Raw genomic sequence first — 20,321 nt, forward strand, 5'->3', positions numbered from 1 at the left:
GTGTGAGATTATGAGTCCTGCACGCACGCTCTCTCTCTCTTTCTCTCTCTCTCTCTCTCTCTCTCTCTCTCTCTCTCTCTCTCTCTCTCTCTCTCTCTCTCTCTCTCTCCCTCTCTCTCTCCTCTGCTAGCAGCATGGAGGCTTTACAACATGTGTCTTTCTTTGACGCGTCATCAAAAAAAGGCTATACCGCTAGCTTGTGCAAGGACGTGCTGTGATTGGCCAGGAGCCACTTTGAGTGGCAGTTGGGGGTGAACGTTCACCGTTGAGTCGGCTCAAGCGAACTTCCCAACGTTCGGCACGGCGACCTGCTCGCTTTAGCTCGCTTGGCGGTGCCTCTCGTGCAGGCACGTGCACACATAGACATGAAAGGGGGCTTGAGCACCTGCCCTTTTACCCGTCGGTCTCCAGACAAAAATAAATAAAATCCATTACCCCCAAAAAAGGTCCAATCTGCTCAGTTCAAATCTTGTTGGATGCGTGACTTTGAGGACATTAAATAGATTTACGTTTTTTCGGGTTTTCGGAACTAAAACTATGGTAATCGGGCCGGCCCCTGCTTCTCCAAATCCCTCTGCACCTCCCTGCTCTCGTGGCCCAAGTTCTAAGCCCATGGGATACAGTGTCCCATGGGGCATTATGGGCATCACTTCCTGTTAAATGAAATTGAATGACTGACGACAGGAAGTGATTCCCATAATTCACTAGGAAACTTGTGGACAGGCTTTGGTATGTTGCTTCTTAGACCAGTGGTTCTCAAAATGGGGTCCGGGGTCCCCCAGGGCGTCCCTTAAGGGGGTCCCATCAGGGGGTCCCCCAGCTAAATTTGTTGATAAAGCATCTAAATAAGTTTAACCACAACCACAAGCTCTACAAGCTCACACAACACGTTGCATCGTGACGAATGGTGAGCTTGTACATCTGCCGTTTTCGAGAAATCTTGAAGAGAATATGACAAATTTGGCAAAATTGGCAACAACACAACTCTTGTATGGGGGTCCCTAGCACAAAATACTTTCAGATGGTGGTCCGTGGCCAAATACACATTCATTTAGGAGTCCTTGACATGAAAAGGTTTGAGAGACAAGGTCATGGTCTTAAACAGAAGAAAGACAGCAGGACAGCAGTAATCAAATCTAGTCTATTCTTTACTAATCTATTTAACTCACTATTTTATTTAGCTCCAGTCTAATCTCGAATTGGGCTGAAAGCACACGCACGCACGTACAGTACGCACGCGTGCACGCGCGCACGCGCGCACGCACAAACACATACCTCTGCTTGTGCTGATGTCCTCCGTTCCGGCGGTTTGCCCTACGAGGTGGTACTGGTTCAGTCTGGAGCCGTCCTCCGCCACCACCACGGACTTAGCGGCCCCCTGGGTCCACGTGTAGACCACCTCTGACACAGGGTACGCATCTGAGAGAGAGAGAGAGAGAGAGAGAGAGACACTGAGTAACAGATCTGTAAGGGTCCATTTGGTTCCTAACTATCAATCGTTCAGCTGGGGACCCCCTGGAACCCCCTCAAGGACCCCCCAGACCCCACTTTGAGAACCACTAGTTTACATCTCCTGCACCTATGGGTGCTTGGACTGACATGCACTATAGGACACTTTTGGCACATTTTGGGTGCATGGACTTAAGTACAAATACACACATACACATCACATCATGCAACACAACATAATTTCCACATACATACTGTACTGTATGAAAATACCGCAATAGAAATAAGCCGCTGGCTTTTTTTTGCGTCTATCCTTTTGATAATGGTGTGACAATGTATGCAATTTTACATTATGTTTTGTTATCAATAAAGATGTCAAAGTCAAAGTCACAATACAATATGTAAGAGACAATGTGTTGTGAGGTGGTCATTGCAAAATAACTGATTTATTTTATATAATCAATTTTCCAAAACATTATCCTGCTTTAAATTATTATGTCAATAATTTGACACAATATATAGTTTAAATATAATATATAGGCTATATATATATATATTTGTATTAGATCACAAGCTTTCTATTCCATATAGCAACGTAAACCGCATATTAAAAGGTGGAATATGTGGAATGCTTTGATTGATCGATCAGAATTGAGTATATTCAAACAAAAGGCGTGTAACACAATAGCAAAAACATGAGAACAATACGATACAAAAACGGTGTCACAGATGACAATGGCTCCGTCCCTCAGCACATGGGTGGCCTTGGCAACAGAGGCTTTAATCACAGAGAAGTATCTTGTTGCTTGGAGACAGTTCAGTGTGTTTCTGACCGTGCGTTTGGCTTTGCTGCCCAGTTGCGTGACATTTATAGAATGAAAGGGAACGGTGCTTTTTCATCACAACCCATTAACCCATTCAATCCGGGAACACATCATCTGTGTCATTTTAGATTTGAGCCATATACATTATTTTATACTTTGGGCTATTCAAAAATAGCAGATCTACAAGCTCATAGAGCTTGTAGATCTGCATTTTTTTTCAAAAATCATGACACTTTTGTGCAAATCTTTAATATATTTTTGAAGTGAACATTTGTAACTCAAATCTTTGCTTCTGGGGGTCCCTGGAACAAAATATAGTGAGATGGGGGTCCGCGACCAAATACATATCATTTTGGGTGGTCCTTGACATAAAACATTTTGAGAACCACTGATGGTTTGACAACATACGGTTTTCAGAAAACTGTTCCTGGATTGAGTGGGTTAAAATAAAGTTCAGTATATTTGCCATCTAATTGCACAAACTCACTTTCTGATGTTATTTGGACACGCACGATGCGTGTGTGTGTGTGTGTGTGTGTGTGTGTGTGTGTGTGTGTGTGTGTGCGTGCGTGTGTGTGTGTGTGTGTGTGTGTGTGTGTGTGTGTGTGTGTGTGTGTGTGTGTGTGTGTGTGTGTGGGTGTGTGTGGTGTGTGTGTCTGGCAGTAGGCCAGCGTAAACCACACACACTGTCGGGGTCAGAGGTGAGGTCCTGTCAGTGATAGCACGACACGCTCAGATTAACAGGGATGGTTTACTGTATACATCACACTGTGATGATGACACATAGCAGAGCCCTTTGTCACACATCAGCTGTCACCATACAGGGCTTTGCAGAGCAGGCATTAGAAGGCAGTATAGCTGAGGATAGGGGTATAGCTTCAGTTCATCAAACGAATCAATTTAATCGATTATGAAGAAAATATATAAAAAAATATATAAAAACAAATAAATAATAATTTGGTAAAATAGCCAGCAGTATATTAAGCTCATAACGCAGCGCGTTATGAACTTATACTAAAAGCATAAACTAAAAAACGAAACTATTTTTGCACGACACCGTTTTGCGGCTAAGTATAAAATGCCTGACAGCAAGTCCCCAGTTTCATTTCTTCTTTCATTTCTCTCTCTCTCTCTCTCTCTCTCTCTCTCTCTCTCTCTCGTTAAAGTTCAAGTGATAAAAACCAGTCCATGTTCACCTTCACTCAACAACAACAGAGCCCATGCTATGCACTCTCCTCCATTAGTCATGGAACAGACCGTGCCTATACGTCCTTGCTGTACAAACTGTACATCTCGTATACAAAAGTACTGTTCTCAAAACACAGGCAGAGAACGTGCTGCTGCTGGATGCTGGAGCCAGATGGACGGAGGAGAGCATATAGTAGTAATTGAGAGGAGAAGAAAAGGCGACAAGGAAACAAAAGAGGGGAGGTCTGAGTCACACATGCATTTCAAGTGGCCCTGGTTGTAGCGGAAACGCATAGTGCACTCTGGTAAACTCGACTGCTCTGTGCTTCTTTATTCATTCATTTGGAATTCTCAGAACAAGACAACAGGAAACGGAGAAGGCCCAAATGATTTATGTACCGGTTACAAATGCAGGCGTTAAAGAGCTGCATGAAGGGAAAGAAGTAACAGATGAAAAGCAGCTTCTACTGTGAAACGTATAGTTTGCAAATGCTGCCTCTACGCCAGTGGTTTTCAAAGTGGGGTACGGGGAAATCGAGGGGCCCTTGAGGGGGTTTCAGGGGGTCCGCAGCTAAATGTGTTAATATAGCATCCCCATCAGGCTAACCACTTTAAACCTACATATATACACATAGGCTTTTTGAAAATAGCCGATCTACAAGCTCACCACGTGTCTACTGTTGAGCTATAACAGAGAGCTCTTTTTGGAAGATCAGATATTACCCTTCCAATTTCATGCAGTACCTCTGGTCAACCAGTAGTGTTTTTTCCATCCACGCGAGCAGATATACCAACTACAACCACGACAGTTGTGTTAGTTAGATTGCATTTACATGGGTTCAAACCTAGCTCTGGTCCATAGCGTTAAGGAGTCCTACGCTATGGACCAGAGCTATAGTTCAAACCCATCTGTATGTAACCTTTTATCCACAAAGTAAAAAAAAGTCATGGATTGCAGCTTTGAAATAAATTAACGGATATCAAATATTCATGGACAGCTAAAAAGATGTTCTATTCTGGTCGAAGCGAAAAGCATACAGGATGTAGTCAAGTAATTTGTAAACTTTGATGGCCAGTCGTATAAGACACTGCTTTGTATGGCAAGGGCTGCCGTGTAACTTGCTTTTGGATTTGGTATAACATCTCAACTTAATCCATTAAGACATCTGTGTCATTTTAAGATGCATTTTCTAAGATTTTCATCTGCTATTTTTTAAACATCTTGACAATTTGTGTGGACTGTTAGGATTTAGAAAACATTCTTAGATATGTATTTGGCCGCGGACCCCATCTCAAAATGTTTTGTTCCAGGGACCCCCCAGAAGCTTGTATATGAGCTTGTATATCTGCTATCTTTGAATAGCTAAAGTCTCAAATAATGTCTTAAGTGGTTACACAGATGCGTTCCTGATTTTAATGGGTTAATCACTTCCTTCCTCGATGGACACTTGTCACCTGGAGCTGAGAGGTTAACCACTTACGCCCTGTTATGCTTTGTTAGTAGTGAAAATAGCAGATCTACAAGGTCAAAATGCGACACATTGGGAGTTTGGTGATCTGCTGTTTTCCCTATTTAATTTATTTTCTTGAAATTTGTTATAATGACATATATGCCCCAAAATAGGGACGTCAGATTGTGATTAAAGCGGGGGACCCAAATAGAGATTTTGTAGAGAAAAAATAAAAACAACACAACTAGGTGCTCACAGGAGAAAAGTTGTTAAAGAAAAGTATATAATATACCGGACAAATACAACAAAAAAACAACTACACAACAATATAGAAAATCTAAATATCGTCTCTGTCGGGTGGAAACCTCATAATGTCCAAAACTGTTACTTTTCAGGATTCAAATTCTAAAATAGCAAAAGTAGCTCGAAAAGTATCTAATAGGTGCTCCTGGATCAAACAGGATAAAGCATGGGAAAACAGAGGATCCTGTGGGCACTCAAAAATAAAATTGAGTTAATGATGAATAATTGTGCACCTGTTGTGCCTTATTTCAATAAAGGCTTTTCCATCCTTTTATCATTGAGTGCCCGGATCCTCTGCTTTTTTTGCGAAGGTTGGAATAAAGGATTAGAAGAGTGGGGCATATTAAGACCTAAAGGATTTTTTGGCAGACAAGGAGGGTGCTGTACCTGGGCCAACAACACGGCAAAATGATTTTATTCTTTTATTATCACAGCGCTGTTCCATTACCGGCGAGAAAAACGACAATATGACAAGGCTGCCAACTCTCACGCAATGAACGTGACACGCACGCAAATGAAGCTCTTCACACACTCTCTCGCCACACATCCTATTTCCGCCACGCATTCCCCCTCAAGGACCCCCTCAGGGTTCCTTGAGGGGGGTCCTGACGGACCCTTACAGGTCTTTAACTCTGAGAGTGTACTTATGAGGATCCTTGAAATAAAAAAGTTTGAGAACCACTGGAATAGAATAGAATAGAAGATAATGTGTCATGCATCGAGACATCCATTTAAAGGTTCCCAGTAGCTAATAGTATTTGAGCGACACAGTGAATGAAATTCAAATGAGCTTATCGTTTCTGCAGTATCCTTTTTTTTTTAATTTTATTTATTTAGAGTAGTCAATTACTTTTTACCCCTTTTTCTCCCCAATTTAGTCGTTATGCCAATTGAGTCCTCCCCACACACATCTCTGTGTTGTCACTGCTGTCGTACCCTACTGACTCACTTGCCAGTGAGGAGCCCCACCGGGAGGACGTAGGGCCTTCGTCCTACTCCTCCCGCCCAACACTCCCTGCTGACAGGTGCCGTCCCAGCCCGTAGGAGTACGTGCAATGAATGACCGATATCACCCTCCTCCCCACCCGGCCATTGTGTTCGTGTAGACGCCCAGGCCCAGGTCCAAACGAGGGCGAGGTCAGAAGAATTAAAGAGGGATTTCATTATATGCAACTGCTTAAGTGAAAGATTTTGGGCGTGGCTGCTGACCCGGAACCGTGGCAACTTTCCAACCGCTTTCTGCTCACAAACACACACACACACACACACACACACGCACACGCAGGTCTCACCTTATACTTAAAGTCGCTTCATTAGACAACGTTTTGCCAATAAGACACCTGCTTCCTACAGTAAGTAGATTAACAGAGTGATGTTAAGAGCTTCATCCCTTTAGCCAAAGACTTTTTGTCCACACCCGCCCTATGCTTATACCGTCTATGACCTTTTCCTGTGGGGCATCCCAGCAACCTGTCTGTCCCATTAACCCATTCAACGCATCTCTGTCATGTTAAATTTCTTTGGTTATTCAAAAATAGCAGATATATATGTTCGCTTTAAAAATATATATTACAATTTTCAACATTTTTCAAAAATGGCAGATCTACAAGCTCATAGCGCCGCACTCTGTGCCGCGATAAGAGCTTGTATATCTGCTATTTTTTGAATAGCCAAAGACATCTAAAAATGACAGAGATGCGTTCCCGGATTGAATGGGAGGTTAAGAGGTTATGTGAGTGGGGGGAAAACCCCTTCAGAGTGATAGCTAGTCTGAGCCAACTGGTTCTCATGTCAAGGACCCCCAAATTGATATGTATTTGGCCCACGGACCCCCATCTGAAACAATTTTTTTGGACCTCCGGAAGAGAAGATTTATGTAATATTTGTCAAAATTATTACGTTTTTTTTAAATATCATATCTACAAGCTCACAACTTGTGAACTTGTGAACTTGTAGACATGCTGTTTTTGAACAGCTGAAGCGTAAAATAGGGTAAAGTGGTTGAACCGAGTTTGATGCTATATTAGCTAATTTAGCTCCAGACCGAACCCCCTCAAGTACCCCTCGGGGGTCCCCGGACCCAACTTTGAGAACCACTGGTCTAAGCACATGGTTATTTATTGTAGATCTACTTTGTTCTGAATCCGTTTTAATTCGGGTCTTGTTTATTCTGCTCTTACAATTCTGCTCAAAGCCATTGCCCTCATAAAAGATATCACGTTATTAAAAATCATTAAGCCCATTTAACAGCCCGCAATACATCTTCATAAAATGTTCACTTGGCTAATGTTACTAAGCAACAAATGCAATTCCGGGGCGATGAACAGAGAGTGGGGCTAATAGTGCTTGGCGACTAAATTGGATTACAAGAAGTTAAGGCTGAATTAGGTTCACCATTGTGGCGTATAGCCCTATACCCTCTCTCAGTTGGCAAGAGGCAAACGGTATAAAGATCACCAGTATAAATCCTGATCAGCTCAGAATATCTGGCAGGAAACACGTAAAGGAGTGACATTGTTACCGACTACTGTAACACAGAGCCCTTGACAAGTCTTTGACCTCTTGAGGTTGAGGATCTCATTAGTGTGGATAAGGGGGATGTTGCATTAAAATAAGTATATTTCCACAGTGTATAAACCTCCTATCATGAACTTAATCTGTATATCGTTACTGTCGGGCAGAAACCTCTTATCTCCATATTGTACGTTTTTGTGTAAAAAAAAGTATCCAGCCGCGTTTCGAACTTATTTTTTCATCATCAGTATAATATCAAAAAACGAATAATCTGTACATTGAAACTATACAAACTATAGGATGCCAGGTCAACAAATGAACCTGGGCATCTGTCTACATAACATGCTATCTAAATTACATTTTAACCTTTGCATTAACATCAAGGCAAGGTCATCAAGGCTATAGGGCAAGTGCTACGGCAAGTGCTACGGGCTAAGGCAGTGGTTCTCAACCAGTGGTACGGGGACCACCAGTGGTCCTTGAGGGGGTTCCAGGTGGTCCCCAAATGATGGAGAGTTGGTAACCAAATGGACCCTTATAGATCTTTAACTCTTGAGAGCGTAAAATGAATCCAAATGGACCCGTAAGGGTCCATTTGGTTTCATTTTACGCTCTCAAGAGTTAAATTATTGTTAAACATCTGCATTACTTAATTAAAGAATTGTTATTTTGATCAACGTTTGCCTGTTGTCTCTCCTATGGTACCAACATCAACACAGCATGGAATTGTGGACAAGATCGTATCCAACGATAACAAAATATTCTAAGTCTTGGGTCTGAGAGGCTAAATCTCATCAAACGGTAGTCTGTGGCTTAAATGCCGAATAAATAATGGACCTTGATGTGAACAAGGGTTGAAAACCACTGGTCTAAGGTGGAGTCTGAAGAGGTGAGTCTGAAGATTACGGCGGAAGATTGGTAGCGAGTCTGCAGTTCTAAATGCAATTTTAAATCGTTTAAAATCCTTTACAGATCAATAAAGTATTCAATCAATCAATCAAAGTGCTCCCTCTCCAATGAGGTTAAACAACTTATATAGACGCAATACTTTGAGAAAGCAATTTGTTTTACAAAGCAATATCTTGCGTGTTGAATTTAAATGCTGCAATCTTGGACTCAATTTTATTTTCTTTAATTATTGATAATTGGAATCCTAACCGACAAATTACTCAATGGAAGAGTAGGGAGACCAACTGCAACCACTGCAGATGTGATAGGTGTTCATTCTTAATTGTGTTAAATCTTGTGTTAAATCTTAATTTAAAAAAAAGTCCAGGATATCAGCTTTAAATTGTAGAGTGCAGAAATGTGATATTAAACACATTAGGTTTCACATTAAGCACTTTCGAGAGATGAACTCGAAATAAAGGAATAGCTAACATGTACCTAGAGACATTATCAACTGTGCGATGCCTCGTTGGTCTCATGCCTGGAGATAGTGTAATGAAGACATCTGTGTCTGTGGCCACATGCTCCTTCTTGAAATAAAAAGGTCTACTTTTTACCTTTCTTTATCCAGGGAAGGTTTGCGGATCACAATTTCCTTTTTTTTTTTCATAAAACGCCCTGCTTCACTTAAGGTTAGACACATTCATCAGTACAACAACATGTTCTACTGTTGGTCACTGGAAGCTCCCAGTACAACCTCGTTTTCTACTGTTGGTCACTCACTGGGCACTACCCAGTACAATCACAGTTTCCTAGTGTTGATCACTGGGATCTCCCAGTACAACCTCAGCCACTGGAGCAGTTGGGTGTTAAGTTTTGCTTACTAATTTCCCACAATTCTTATACTGGCAGTCCAGGAGAGTAAAATGGCAACCTCATGTTAACGAGCACACTCTCTGTTGCCATATACCGTACAAATATGTCTCAATAAATGAAAAGCAAAGTGCACGCAACCAATATGATAACAGTCAATTGATAAAAGCAGCACGTATAACGACACAGGAACATTTGCTGTGTATTACTCACAGCTGCCGAACTTGAGAGGGCAGGCGTGGGCGTCCATGGGGAAATCTTCCAGCTGCATGGGACATTCCGCCGCTATGGTCAACCTAAAGAAATGCACACAGAAAAACACCATCACCGCATGGTAAAATATCATTGTAAAGACAACATTAAGTATCTTCTTTCATGTATGAAAAGGTAAATGAAGCGCACTGCCAGTGCCACGAAAACTAAATAAAAACTAAGCTATGATGACTAAAACTGAGACTAAATATATTGACAATTTTGTCAACAAACTAGACTGAAATGTTCGTGAGGGACTAGAGGAGAAGAGATCCAGTAGAATGAAAAGACAAGTCATTTTATGTTTGGTTGCGCTCAGGTGTTGCACTCTGAAATTAGCAGATCTACAAGCTCACAACGCGGCGCGCTGCGACGTGTTGTGAGCTTGTAGATCGGCTATTTTCAGTATGCAACCAAGTGTAGAATCAGCCATTACGACGCCATCAACGCACAGCCAAAATACATTATATTCGACTAAATCAACTGTAGATTTAGTCGAATATAATCTTCTGATATTTAGTCGACTAAAACTAGACTAACAGTAAAACATTTCAGATGACTGAAATATGACTAAAACTAAATGGAATTTGATTCAAAAGACTATGACTAAAACTGGATCAAAATTTGCTGTCAAAATCAACACCACTCACTGCGTGGCATTTCAATAAGATGCAGAGCAGCTATTATAGCCGTCTAAATGTTGTTATTTTGTTATTAAGGGTCAAGATATGGACAAACTGATCTATTAACCTATTGCTTATCCACAATGAGGTTAATACAGTAGCTTGAGAAGGTGAAGATCTTGTTAGTGCAGTAATGTCTGATTGGGAGTTGCTCCTGTAAACCCTGCTTCTGGGAGCTGTTACTATGACTACTGCCAGTGCCCAGCAAGGCTGTTATAGTTTAGCATTTTTCATTAGCTTATATTTTTTATTTTGTTTAGATTTTTTATTTTCAATTTAAGTTTAGTTTTGAATAGTTTTCGAAGCAGGTTTGTAATTATTTAAAAAAAATTGGCTTAGTTTAATAGTTTAGTTTTCATTAGTTTTTGTGGGTTTTTTTTGTAATATGGGGTATTTGTCAGGGGTGAGATTCAAAAAGTTCGGAAAATAAATAGTGAAAATAGATGATCTACAAGCTCACAATGCATCGCTTCACAACATAATTGTGGGCGGATAAATGTGCTATTTTCACTATTTTTAGAGATTTCTGAAAATGTTTGAAAATGTTTGAAATATTGCCAAAGACTACATTTTCTCTAGGATGTTAGTTAGTTTTGTAAACACAATACAGTTTCAGTCAGTTAAAAAAAAGAAGTAAACCCTAGTTTCTATTTTTATACAGCATATATGATAACCATGAGTGGGAGTCTTTAAAATCCTACTTCTGGGACTAGTTACTATGACTACTGCCCAGCAACTCAGTAATTCACAATATGGTAATGTACTGTTCATTACATGCTTGCAAGCAAGCAAGGAACCGTTGATTGCCTGTATATAATCTCCATCTACTACCATTAATACAGACTTCTGTGTCTCTGTGCCTTTTAGATGTTTCATGCACTTTAACCCATTAAGACCTGAGGCCAATTCTACAAATACCTTCTAAATGAGTAGTTCTCAAACTTTATTTGTGCCAAGGACCTCCACATTGATATATATTTGGCCGCGGACCCCCATCTGAAAGTGTTTTGTGCCAGGGACCCCCAGAAGAGAAGATTTGTGTTAAAGAATTCCAAATTATTTTCAAACACTTTCAAGATTTTTTAAAAAATGTAAAAAAAAATAGCAGATATACAAGCTCGCAGCGCGCCACTTCGTGTCGCGCTGCGAGCTTGTATATCTGCTATTTTTGAGACACTGTTCTAAACCACTGTTCTAAATGCTATAGTTTTCTGAAAAACGTATGTCGATAAATACTGCTTTCCTGGTTTTAATGGGTTAATTAAATATTCACTGTTTTGTTTTTTTTGCATTGGAGGAGCTTCCATCCTGGTGTTATATTGTTAATGTTTCCTGGGCCTGCTTGGCAGCCCTCTTACCCACTGTTTTATGTGATATAAATCATCCTCTGCTCTGCGCAGGGCAGAGAATAATCTGCCTCTGTACAGGCCTTGTCAGTGGAATCGTGTGTTGCTAGGGAACACCGTGTGGCCCCGGGTTTATTTCCTGTCAGCTATTGACATTAGCAAACACTGCAACAGGAAATAAAACCTGTACAAAAAAAATGTTTATGTCATCAAATGTGAGAAGTTATATATATCCACAATGGTGCCTATAGTGAACATATACAGTACAGCACTGTAGGCTATAGATACTAGTCCCTGGTGCAGTGGTGTATGCATTTTCCCCCCACATAAATATGTTAGACATTATTATTATTCATTACAGTAGTGTCCCTAGCATACATCTGCTATCTCATTTATGTAAGCGCTAGTACATTGGCCAGGGAATACAGTGTTGTTGTGATCTTAATGTCTGGTCATTTGCAAAAACACTTCCCTCATCCAGCAAGGGATATCAGTAGCGTCATAGTGACCACACTGACACCTTGTGGACAAAAAATCACAGTGCCAGTGTTTTTCTCCTCCCTGGATACCCAGTGCAGTTCCTTTGACTGGGGATGAGTCTCCTGTGTTATTCTAGACCAGTGGTCCCTCAAAATGGGGGTCCAGCCAGTCCAGGGACCCTCAGGGTTCTTTGAGGGGGGGTTTCCAAATGGACCCTTGCAGGTCTGTAACTCTGTAGAGTTATGGACAGTGGTGGAAACGGTACTCAAATGTCTTACTTAAGTAAAAGTATCAATTCTGCAATGTAGAAGGACTGTTACAAGTAAAAGTCCGGAATAAAAAATTGACTTGAGTAAAAGTACAAAAGTATTGATATCCAAATTAAAGTACCAGGAGTAAAAGTACCAAAATGTTTGAAAATAGCCCAAGTATAAAATAGAGCTAACGTGGTTAATGTATGTTTTATAATGTCATTATTTATATCTGCAAAGTAACTAGTAACGTTTTCAAATAATTGTAGTGGAGTAAAAGTACAATATTTGCCTCTGAGATGTAGTGGAGTAGAAGTAAAAGTACAGAAGATTGGAAATACTCCGGTAAAGTAAAAATACCTTAAAATTGTACTTAAGTACAGTACTTGAGTAAATGTACTTAGTTACTTTACACCACTGGTTAAGGAACCACCTGTTCTAGACACTCTGTAGGTGTCACGAATAGGGAAGACGGGTGAGAGCCGTACCGAGCCATACCACGTTCAAAAGACAACTTATTGTTCCCCTCAATCATTTGCAAGAAATGCAAAGTTTTTGGCCAAAAATGTGTCAAATCCAAATGGATTCCACTTCAAGCACTAATGTAAAGGGGCATTGCATGTATACGGTATGCATCTACTTACTGAATGTTATATATATCATGTATAGAATCCATTTAAAAAATATTCTAAACCAGCCAATAAGCTCCATCTAGTGGGGGTAAAAGGAGGTAGAGCAGCTTTCCAAGGAGGCAGGTTGGTGCCTTGCATGGTTGTCTCTGACCTCGGTGTGTGAAGAATGGTGCACATTGTTAAAGCGCTTTGTACATAAACCAGTGGTTCTCAAACTGTTTCAAGTCAAGGACCCCCAAATGTATCCGGCCGCGGACCCCCATCTGAAAAGGTTTTATGCCAGGGACAACTGGCACAAAACCAACGACAAAATAAGAGAAGATTTATGTTTAAAAAAAATGAAAATATATAAATTACAATTAAAAAACAATATTTTTCAAAGAATTTCAAAGATGAGCTCAAAATGGGTTCCGGCGGGGAACCCCCTAGGGGTCCTTGATGGTGGTTCCAGGAGGTCCCCAGCAATATCAGTTAGTTATTATATTACACGGCTTGGTTGAATGCTTGATTCTGATTGGTCAATCGCTGAATTCAGCTGTGTGTTATTTCTGGATAATGAGCGATGAGCTCAATAACAGACCGCTGTCTAATCAAAGGCTCAGAGCACCTGCTGTGCTGCTTGATTTTGTGCCGTATCCAACATGACAGCCAAGTAAACAAACACACCGTGTCATTTACAACTGAACATTGCTCTCAAGAATGTTTTTGAAACCATTTGAATTCTATTCTATCTGATCAACACTTTCTTGTTTTCCGAGGCGACCGTGTCCGCCAATATTTATATTATACTTATGGAATACTTTCATTGCCGTAAAGCAAGGAAATCATTTGTTTTGTTGTTAGTTTTGGGTCAATTGATTAACCTATTAAGAACGCATCTGTGTCATTTTTAGATTTGAGCTAAAAAGCATTATTTTACACTTTGGCTATTCAAAAATAACAGATCTACAAGCTCATAGCGCGGCACCGAGTGCCGCGCTATGAGCATGTAGATCTGCTATTTTTGAAAAATCGAGAAAATGTGTGCAAATGAATATATTTATATTATTTTAAAGCGAACATTTTTAACTCAAATCTTTACTTCTGGGGGTCCCTGGAACAAAACATTTTGAGATGGGGGTTCGTGGCCAAATAAATATACATTTTGAGGTCCTTGACATGAAAAGGTTTGAGAACCACTGATAAGTTTGTTTTTTTTTACGCGTCAGTGCCTAATCACCCTGTCGGGATTTATTTATCAATAATGATCGGCTACCCATCAATTATCCCTTGCATATATAGCGTCAAGATCTATTTAACCACTAAAACCCTATTATGTACTTCCGTTATTGTTTTTTAAAAAACTTGACAGTCTTGTATGGGGGGGGAGGGGGTCTCTGGCACAAAATATTCTCAGTTGGGGGTCCGTGGCCAAACACATAATATTATTCGAGAACCACTGCTATATAGTACTGTAGATCGTTAATAGAAATGCAGATCTCTCAGTCTAGTACAGCCTGTCCAAAGCCTTCACAGCACAGAGCACACCAGCTGAATGTAGCCAGCCATATAAGTACATGGTGTTCAGCACTGCAGGCAGTGGTAACTAAGTACTGTACTTATAAGTACAATTTTGAGGTATTTTGACTTTACTGGAGTATTTCCATTTTTCAGTACTTTCACTTCTACTCCACTACTTACATCTCGGATCCAAATATTGTACTTTTACTCCACTACTATGTATTTCAAAACTTTACTTACTAGTTACTTTGTAGATTATTACAAAACATACAGCAACCACTTCAGCCCTATATACTTTGCAGGGCAAACTTGAAATGGGACATTCTGTATAATGACCACTTTTACTTTTGGCACTTTAAGTAAGTTTTGATACCAATACCTTTGTACTTTCACTCAAGTAAATGTTTTATTCCGGACTTTTACTTGTAACAGAGTATTTCTATACATTGCAGTATTGATACTTTTACTTCAGTAAAATGTTTTAGTACTTTTTCCCCACCACTGACTGCAGGCAGTGAACAGCACGGTCCAACGCTGTGCTGCTGCATGCTGCTGCTCTGTGCAGTGTGCTGTGCACTGAACCTGCACAACCCCACAGGAGGGTGACTCACTGGGGGAAACAACTCCTCTTTACAACCAGCAACACAGTATCACTTAACCCATTCAATACAGGTTTTCTGAAAACCTGTATGTTTGCTATAATAATAATATCAGTGGTTCTCAAACTTTTTCCATGTCAAAGGACCCACAAAATTATAATGTATTTGGTCGTGGACAACCCCATCTCAAAATATGTTCTTCCGGGGACCCCCCAGAAGCAAATATTTCAGTTACAAATATTCGCTTTAAAAATATATATATTCAAAGATTTGCACAAATGTTCATGAATTTTCAAAAATAGCTGATCTACAAGCTCATAGCACGGCACTCAGTTGAATAGCCAAATAAATCTAAAATGACACAGATGTGTTCCGGTCTTAATGGGTTAAAAAAAAAAGCAGTGGCGGTGCTCAGATTTAACTAACCTTTCCACAAGAACAATTTGTATATCCATATTCTAACTTTCATTTTTTTGCAAATTAACGCCCTACTTGATCGCCGCGCCTCCGACCAAGTGGAGCTTACTATGCAACCCTGCTCGGCTTGTGTGTGTGTGTGTGTGTGTCTCTGTCCGTGTGTGTCTCTGTGGTGCACTGCCTGTGTGCAGCCGCGCCCCCATGTGACTCACGCTCTCATTGGCTCGCGCCCCCATGTGACTCACGCTCTCATTGGAATTCCGTGCATAGATGACTCGGAACTCCGAAACTCCGTGCATAGGAGAACCATATCCCCCCCATTAACTTCAATACGAGGCGAAGGCAGTCACGTGACTTTCTCTCTAGGCTCTCCCCATCACGGTGAAATAACACGGATTACAAGTCCGTCAATACACAATATTTTCGAGCTGCGTTCGCTTCCAGCGTTCGCACGTCTTACTTGTATACTACAGCGTCACACAAACGTATCAAGAGTGGCAGATCTGTAAAGCTCGAAACGCTGCACGAAGCGACGCGTTTCGAGCTTGTGGATCTGCCACTTTTGATATTTTTTATCTTTTGATCTTGAAAAGTAACAGTTTTGGAGGTTTCCACCCCGACAGAGACGATATAGCCTACTAATAGACTCATGCGCCTATGCCTATGTGCTACACATTTTGAAAGGATAGTATTTCTGCAGTCATTAAATCACTGTCCTATTCTGAAGAAAACCTGGAGACATGGCAATAGGCTCTATGCACAGCAGCCATATTGGAAAGACACTGGGCCCCTTCCTTACTTCCTTCACAGGTCTTACCAATTATACTAACTAGACCATACCCGTCGGGGGATATGAGCACCCAAAGTATGTGCAGTTTGGGTTATGCGCTGTGCATAAAAGTGACTTAGTACTTGTTACCTGCAACAGTTCCAACACACACGCGCGCGCGGCGTCATGGTCCGCTTGTTTCACGGATGGTCCGCTTGTTTCACGGATATGGCAACGCCGGCTCTTGTTTCACGCACATGATTTGGCAACCCGGGAGCCAGCGAACACAAAAAACGCTAATAAACAGCTGACATTTGGGGAAAGCGGAAAAACAGGCTTCGGTGTTCCGTGCACATGTAATGGTCAATGGCTGTGCGCAAAATGCAGATCAATTGCTCCAGCCACTGAGGAGAACCGAGCAGAAGAGATTTTGGGGACGCTTGCACAGAGCTTTGTAGAATTATAGGATGATGATAGGATAGGAATCGGATGATTAAGGCTCTGTTCCATTTTGTGTAGCAAAGTGGTTCTCAAACTTTTTAATTTCAAGGACCCCCATAACTCTGACAGGGTGTGTAACAGAGTTACACACCCTGTAAGGAACCATTTGGAACCCCCTCAGGGAACCATGAGGGTACCTAGACCACACTTTGAGACCCACTGGTGTAGCAGAGTGTTTCCAGTGAGCCAACATGCACAATATCAGCACCCTGACTCTGTTTGACCAGAATGGAGCATGAGCCTTAATTAGTATAATTGGTAACACCTGTAGTAAGTAAGCAAGAAAGAGGTCTAATTTCTTTCCAATATGGCTGCTGTGGATAGAGCCTATTATCAATGCAGGATTGTCCAGGTCTATTCACTGTATTCTGGCTGCATGCAGGCATCAATACAGCATGATCCAGGTCTATTCACAGTATAGTGTCTTCTAGCTGTATACAGGCATCAATGCAGCAATGCAGCATGGTCCAAGTCAATAATTGGGTCTTATCAGTGCAGTCAGTTGATGCTTTCATTGCACATTACATGAACAAAATAATATATAAATAAATGTTATATCCCCCCAAGGACATGGTCAATTGGCTTGCCAAGGATACATTGTGTCCATATATGGACACACTGACAACCAAGAAGGCGGCCTAGAATAGAGCTCTGGCGGTCTTCGGTCAACAAATAGGGTTTAATGTCCCATAAAGCAAATGCTCAACCCTCAGTGGTTCTTAAAAAAAAAAGTGGGGTCCAGTAACGCTCAGGGTTCCTTGGGGGGGGTTCCAAATAGACCCTTTACAGGTCTGCAACTCTGAGAGCGTACAAATGGAACCAAATTGGACCCCGTTCCGTTTGGACGCTCTCAAGATTTATGGGGGTCGTTGAAATGGAAAAAGTTCCACTGCTGCTCAAGCTGAAGACATCAATTGTACGATGAAGCATGTGTTTGTTTTCTTCCAGAGAGCAAAATAGCATTCAACTGCGACACTGCAGCAGATGTGCTAAAAATCCCCTCGTGTGCCACATTGTTTATGCTCCAAATCCGCCTCATGTGACTCCTCAACACTCTGCCAATGATATAATAGAAAACGAATGAAGCGGAAAGAAATGGGAAACCGAGTGTCCCTCTGCCCCTCGGGAAGACTCTTTTTGGAGAGAGAGAGAGGGGCTCAGGTTGCTTTCCACATCGGTGCGTGATTATCCAATTGTATTACCTTGCTTATTGTGGCTGAATCAGTCAAGTGATTTTATGACAGGGTTGATAATCTTCTTTGGAGATGAAAATCAAGAGCATTGACACATGGATAATTTATTGATCCCAAAGGAAATTGCAGTGTTCACTGGTCAGGTAACTCACAGTGTGCAGAATCAAAAGGAAAGGCGAGCTAATTATGCAACGATGCAAAATACATTATGTCCATTAAGACCTGAGGCCGAGTCTAAAGATGCCTTCTAAATCAGTAGTTCTCCACACTTTCAAGATTTTTCAAAACCTCACCTCACCACACCTGCCTTGTGATGTAGAACAGTGGTTCTCAGACAAAAGTCAAGGACCCCCAAATTGATATGTATTTGGCCGCGGACCCCCATCTGAAAATGTTTTGTGCCAGGGACAATGTAAAAAAAAAAAAAATCATTCACAGCGTGGCTTGTAGATCTGCTGTTTTTGAATAGCCAACACAAAAATAAATTCACCTTTTTTTTTTACATAACTGAATATTCTCAGATTCATGAATTGTTGTATGCACATAGGCTAGGAATAATAAAATAATAAAATAGAAAATCTAAATCCACATATAATAATAACACATCTACAAACATATGCAGAGCAATCTATATGATCATATGGACAAATTTGAACAAATACTTGGCTGCTGGCAATCACTGCAATGTTCCAATTACTCATGTGTCCTTGTACACTTGACACTTAAGGCTAATTTATATTTTGCCGCATGACTGCTCGGCAGAAACAACCGATTTGTTATGTTTTTGCCGAGCAACACGGTCATGCAGCAAAGTATAAATTGCCATTAGGCTTGTATGAATTGGGGGGGGGGAAAGAGGGGAGGGGGGGGGGGATTTAATCTAATTTTGTTCATAACACAAGATTGTCAATTGTGCAGCATAATACGCTCAATAGGGCTACTATGGTTAGAAGGCCACCAGTGTCATTCAAATCCTAGAGCCCAGACAGTGCTATCAATGTAATATGCGGGTCGTTTGGCCTCCGAATGGGAAACAGCGAGCCCAAGCTGAGCGCGATGATAACGGAACAAGAATCCCCTCTGCTGAGAGTTGCAGCGAGGCTGATAATGATTCGTTTATAGCTCTGTCGTACGGCGTTGCCGCGCGCGGGGAAAATAGCCGATACACAAGCTCACAAAGCGGCTATTTTTGGGGTGTGTGCGACACCGTCGCCGGACGAAGTCTAAATCAGGCTTAATGCTGGCTGTATGCAGTGTGAATGCCTTTTGTTTGCAGCCTATTCTGTGTCCAGCTGTAATGGGGTTGCCATCAAAACCCGCGTGCATTAAAGCTTGCACACAGTGTGTGTGTTGTGGTTCGGGACATTTTATGAATTATCCATGGAGACAAAATGCATGCATGGAGATTTGCTCCATAAATCCACCGGCTTGCTGCTGGCTAATGTTTTTCAAATGGGGTGACACTGCAATCACATTTAGCTATTATCTGGCGCGGAAGATGGAAGAGCTTATGCACACGACATCCATGAATGGATGTGGATAGAAATGTATGCATGCATACATATATGTGGAGTTATGTATGTACTGTATGTGCATGCATTCATTTGTGTGCGTGTGTACTGTGTGTGTGTGTGTGTGTGTGTGTGTGTGTGTGTGTGTGTGTGTGTGTGTGTGTGTGTGTGTGTGTGTGTGTGTGTGTGTGTGTGTGTGTGTGTGTGTGTGTGTGTGTGTGTGTGTGTGTGCTTGTGTGCTTGTGTGTGAGAGAGAGAGAGAGACAAAAGGAATTAGAAATGTGTGTTTAGTCAAGCGCAAATCTCCACCAGGAGGCGTGCCTTTAACTCCCTCCCTCTTTTGGCCTGTCTGGGGCATGAGATGACACTGTTTTGGGTTGTGTGTGTGTGTGTGTGTGTGTGTGTGTGTGTGTGTGTGTGTGTGTGTGTGTGTGTGTGTGTGTGTGTGTGTGTGTGTGTGTGTGTGTGTGTGTGCATGAAAAGACACTGTGCAATGGGGGAAGGAATACTGTAATAAAGTACTGTCATTACGTCATTACAGTGCAACCAGAGTGACAGGCTGTATCTAAAAAGGAGCGTAAAAGGAGCACAGACCCCTGGGGGACCGTGGTCAAAGAAGTAGGCCAGGACTTTAAACAAAAAAGAACATTAATCACCTGAAACTAATGGACATTGGACAGGGCGACAATACTAGTAG

General features: G+C 41.4%; 1 protein-coding gene across 1 annotated transcript in view; it reads right to left on the minus strand.

The window, feature by feature from the left end:
* Positions 1 to 20,321, minus strand: part of gabra5 (gamma-aminobutyric acid type A receptor subunit alpha5) — a gene marked incomplete at its 3' end in the record, with an annotated part of 54,624 nt that overhangs the window by 21,793 nt on the left and 12,510 nt on the right. Inside the window, exons 5-6 of the mRNA XM_080422914.1 lie at positions 9,704 to 9,786; positions 1,276 to 1,419 (exon numbers count right to left, since the gene is read on the minus strand). Of these exons, the coding sequence (XP_080279040.1) occupies positions 1,276 to 1,419; positions 9,704 to 9,786 (227 nt within the window). The remainder of the gene's footprint in view (positions 1 to 1,275; positions 1,420 to 9,703; positions 9,787 to 20,321) is intronic.

This window comes from Gymnoscopelus braueri, assembly GCF_963280865.1.
Source record: "Gymnoscopelus braueri genome assembly, chromosome: 24".
NCBI lineage: Eukaryota > Metazoa > Chordata > Actinopteri > Myctophiformes > Myctophidae > Gymnoscopelus > Gymnoscopelus braueri.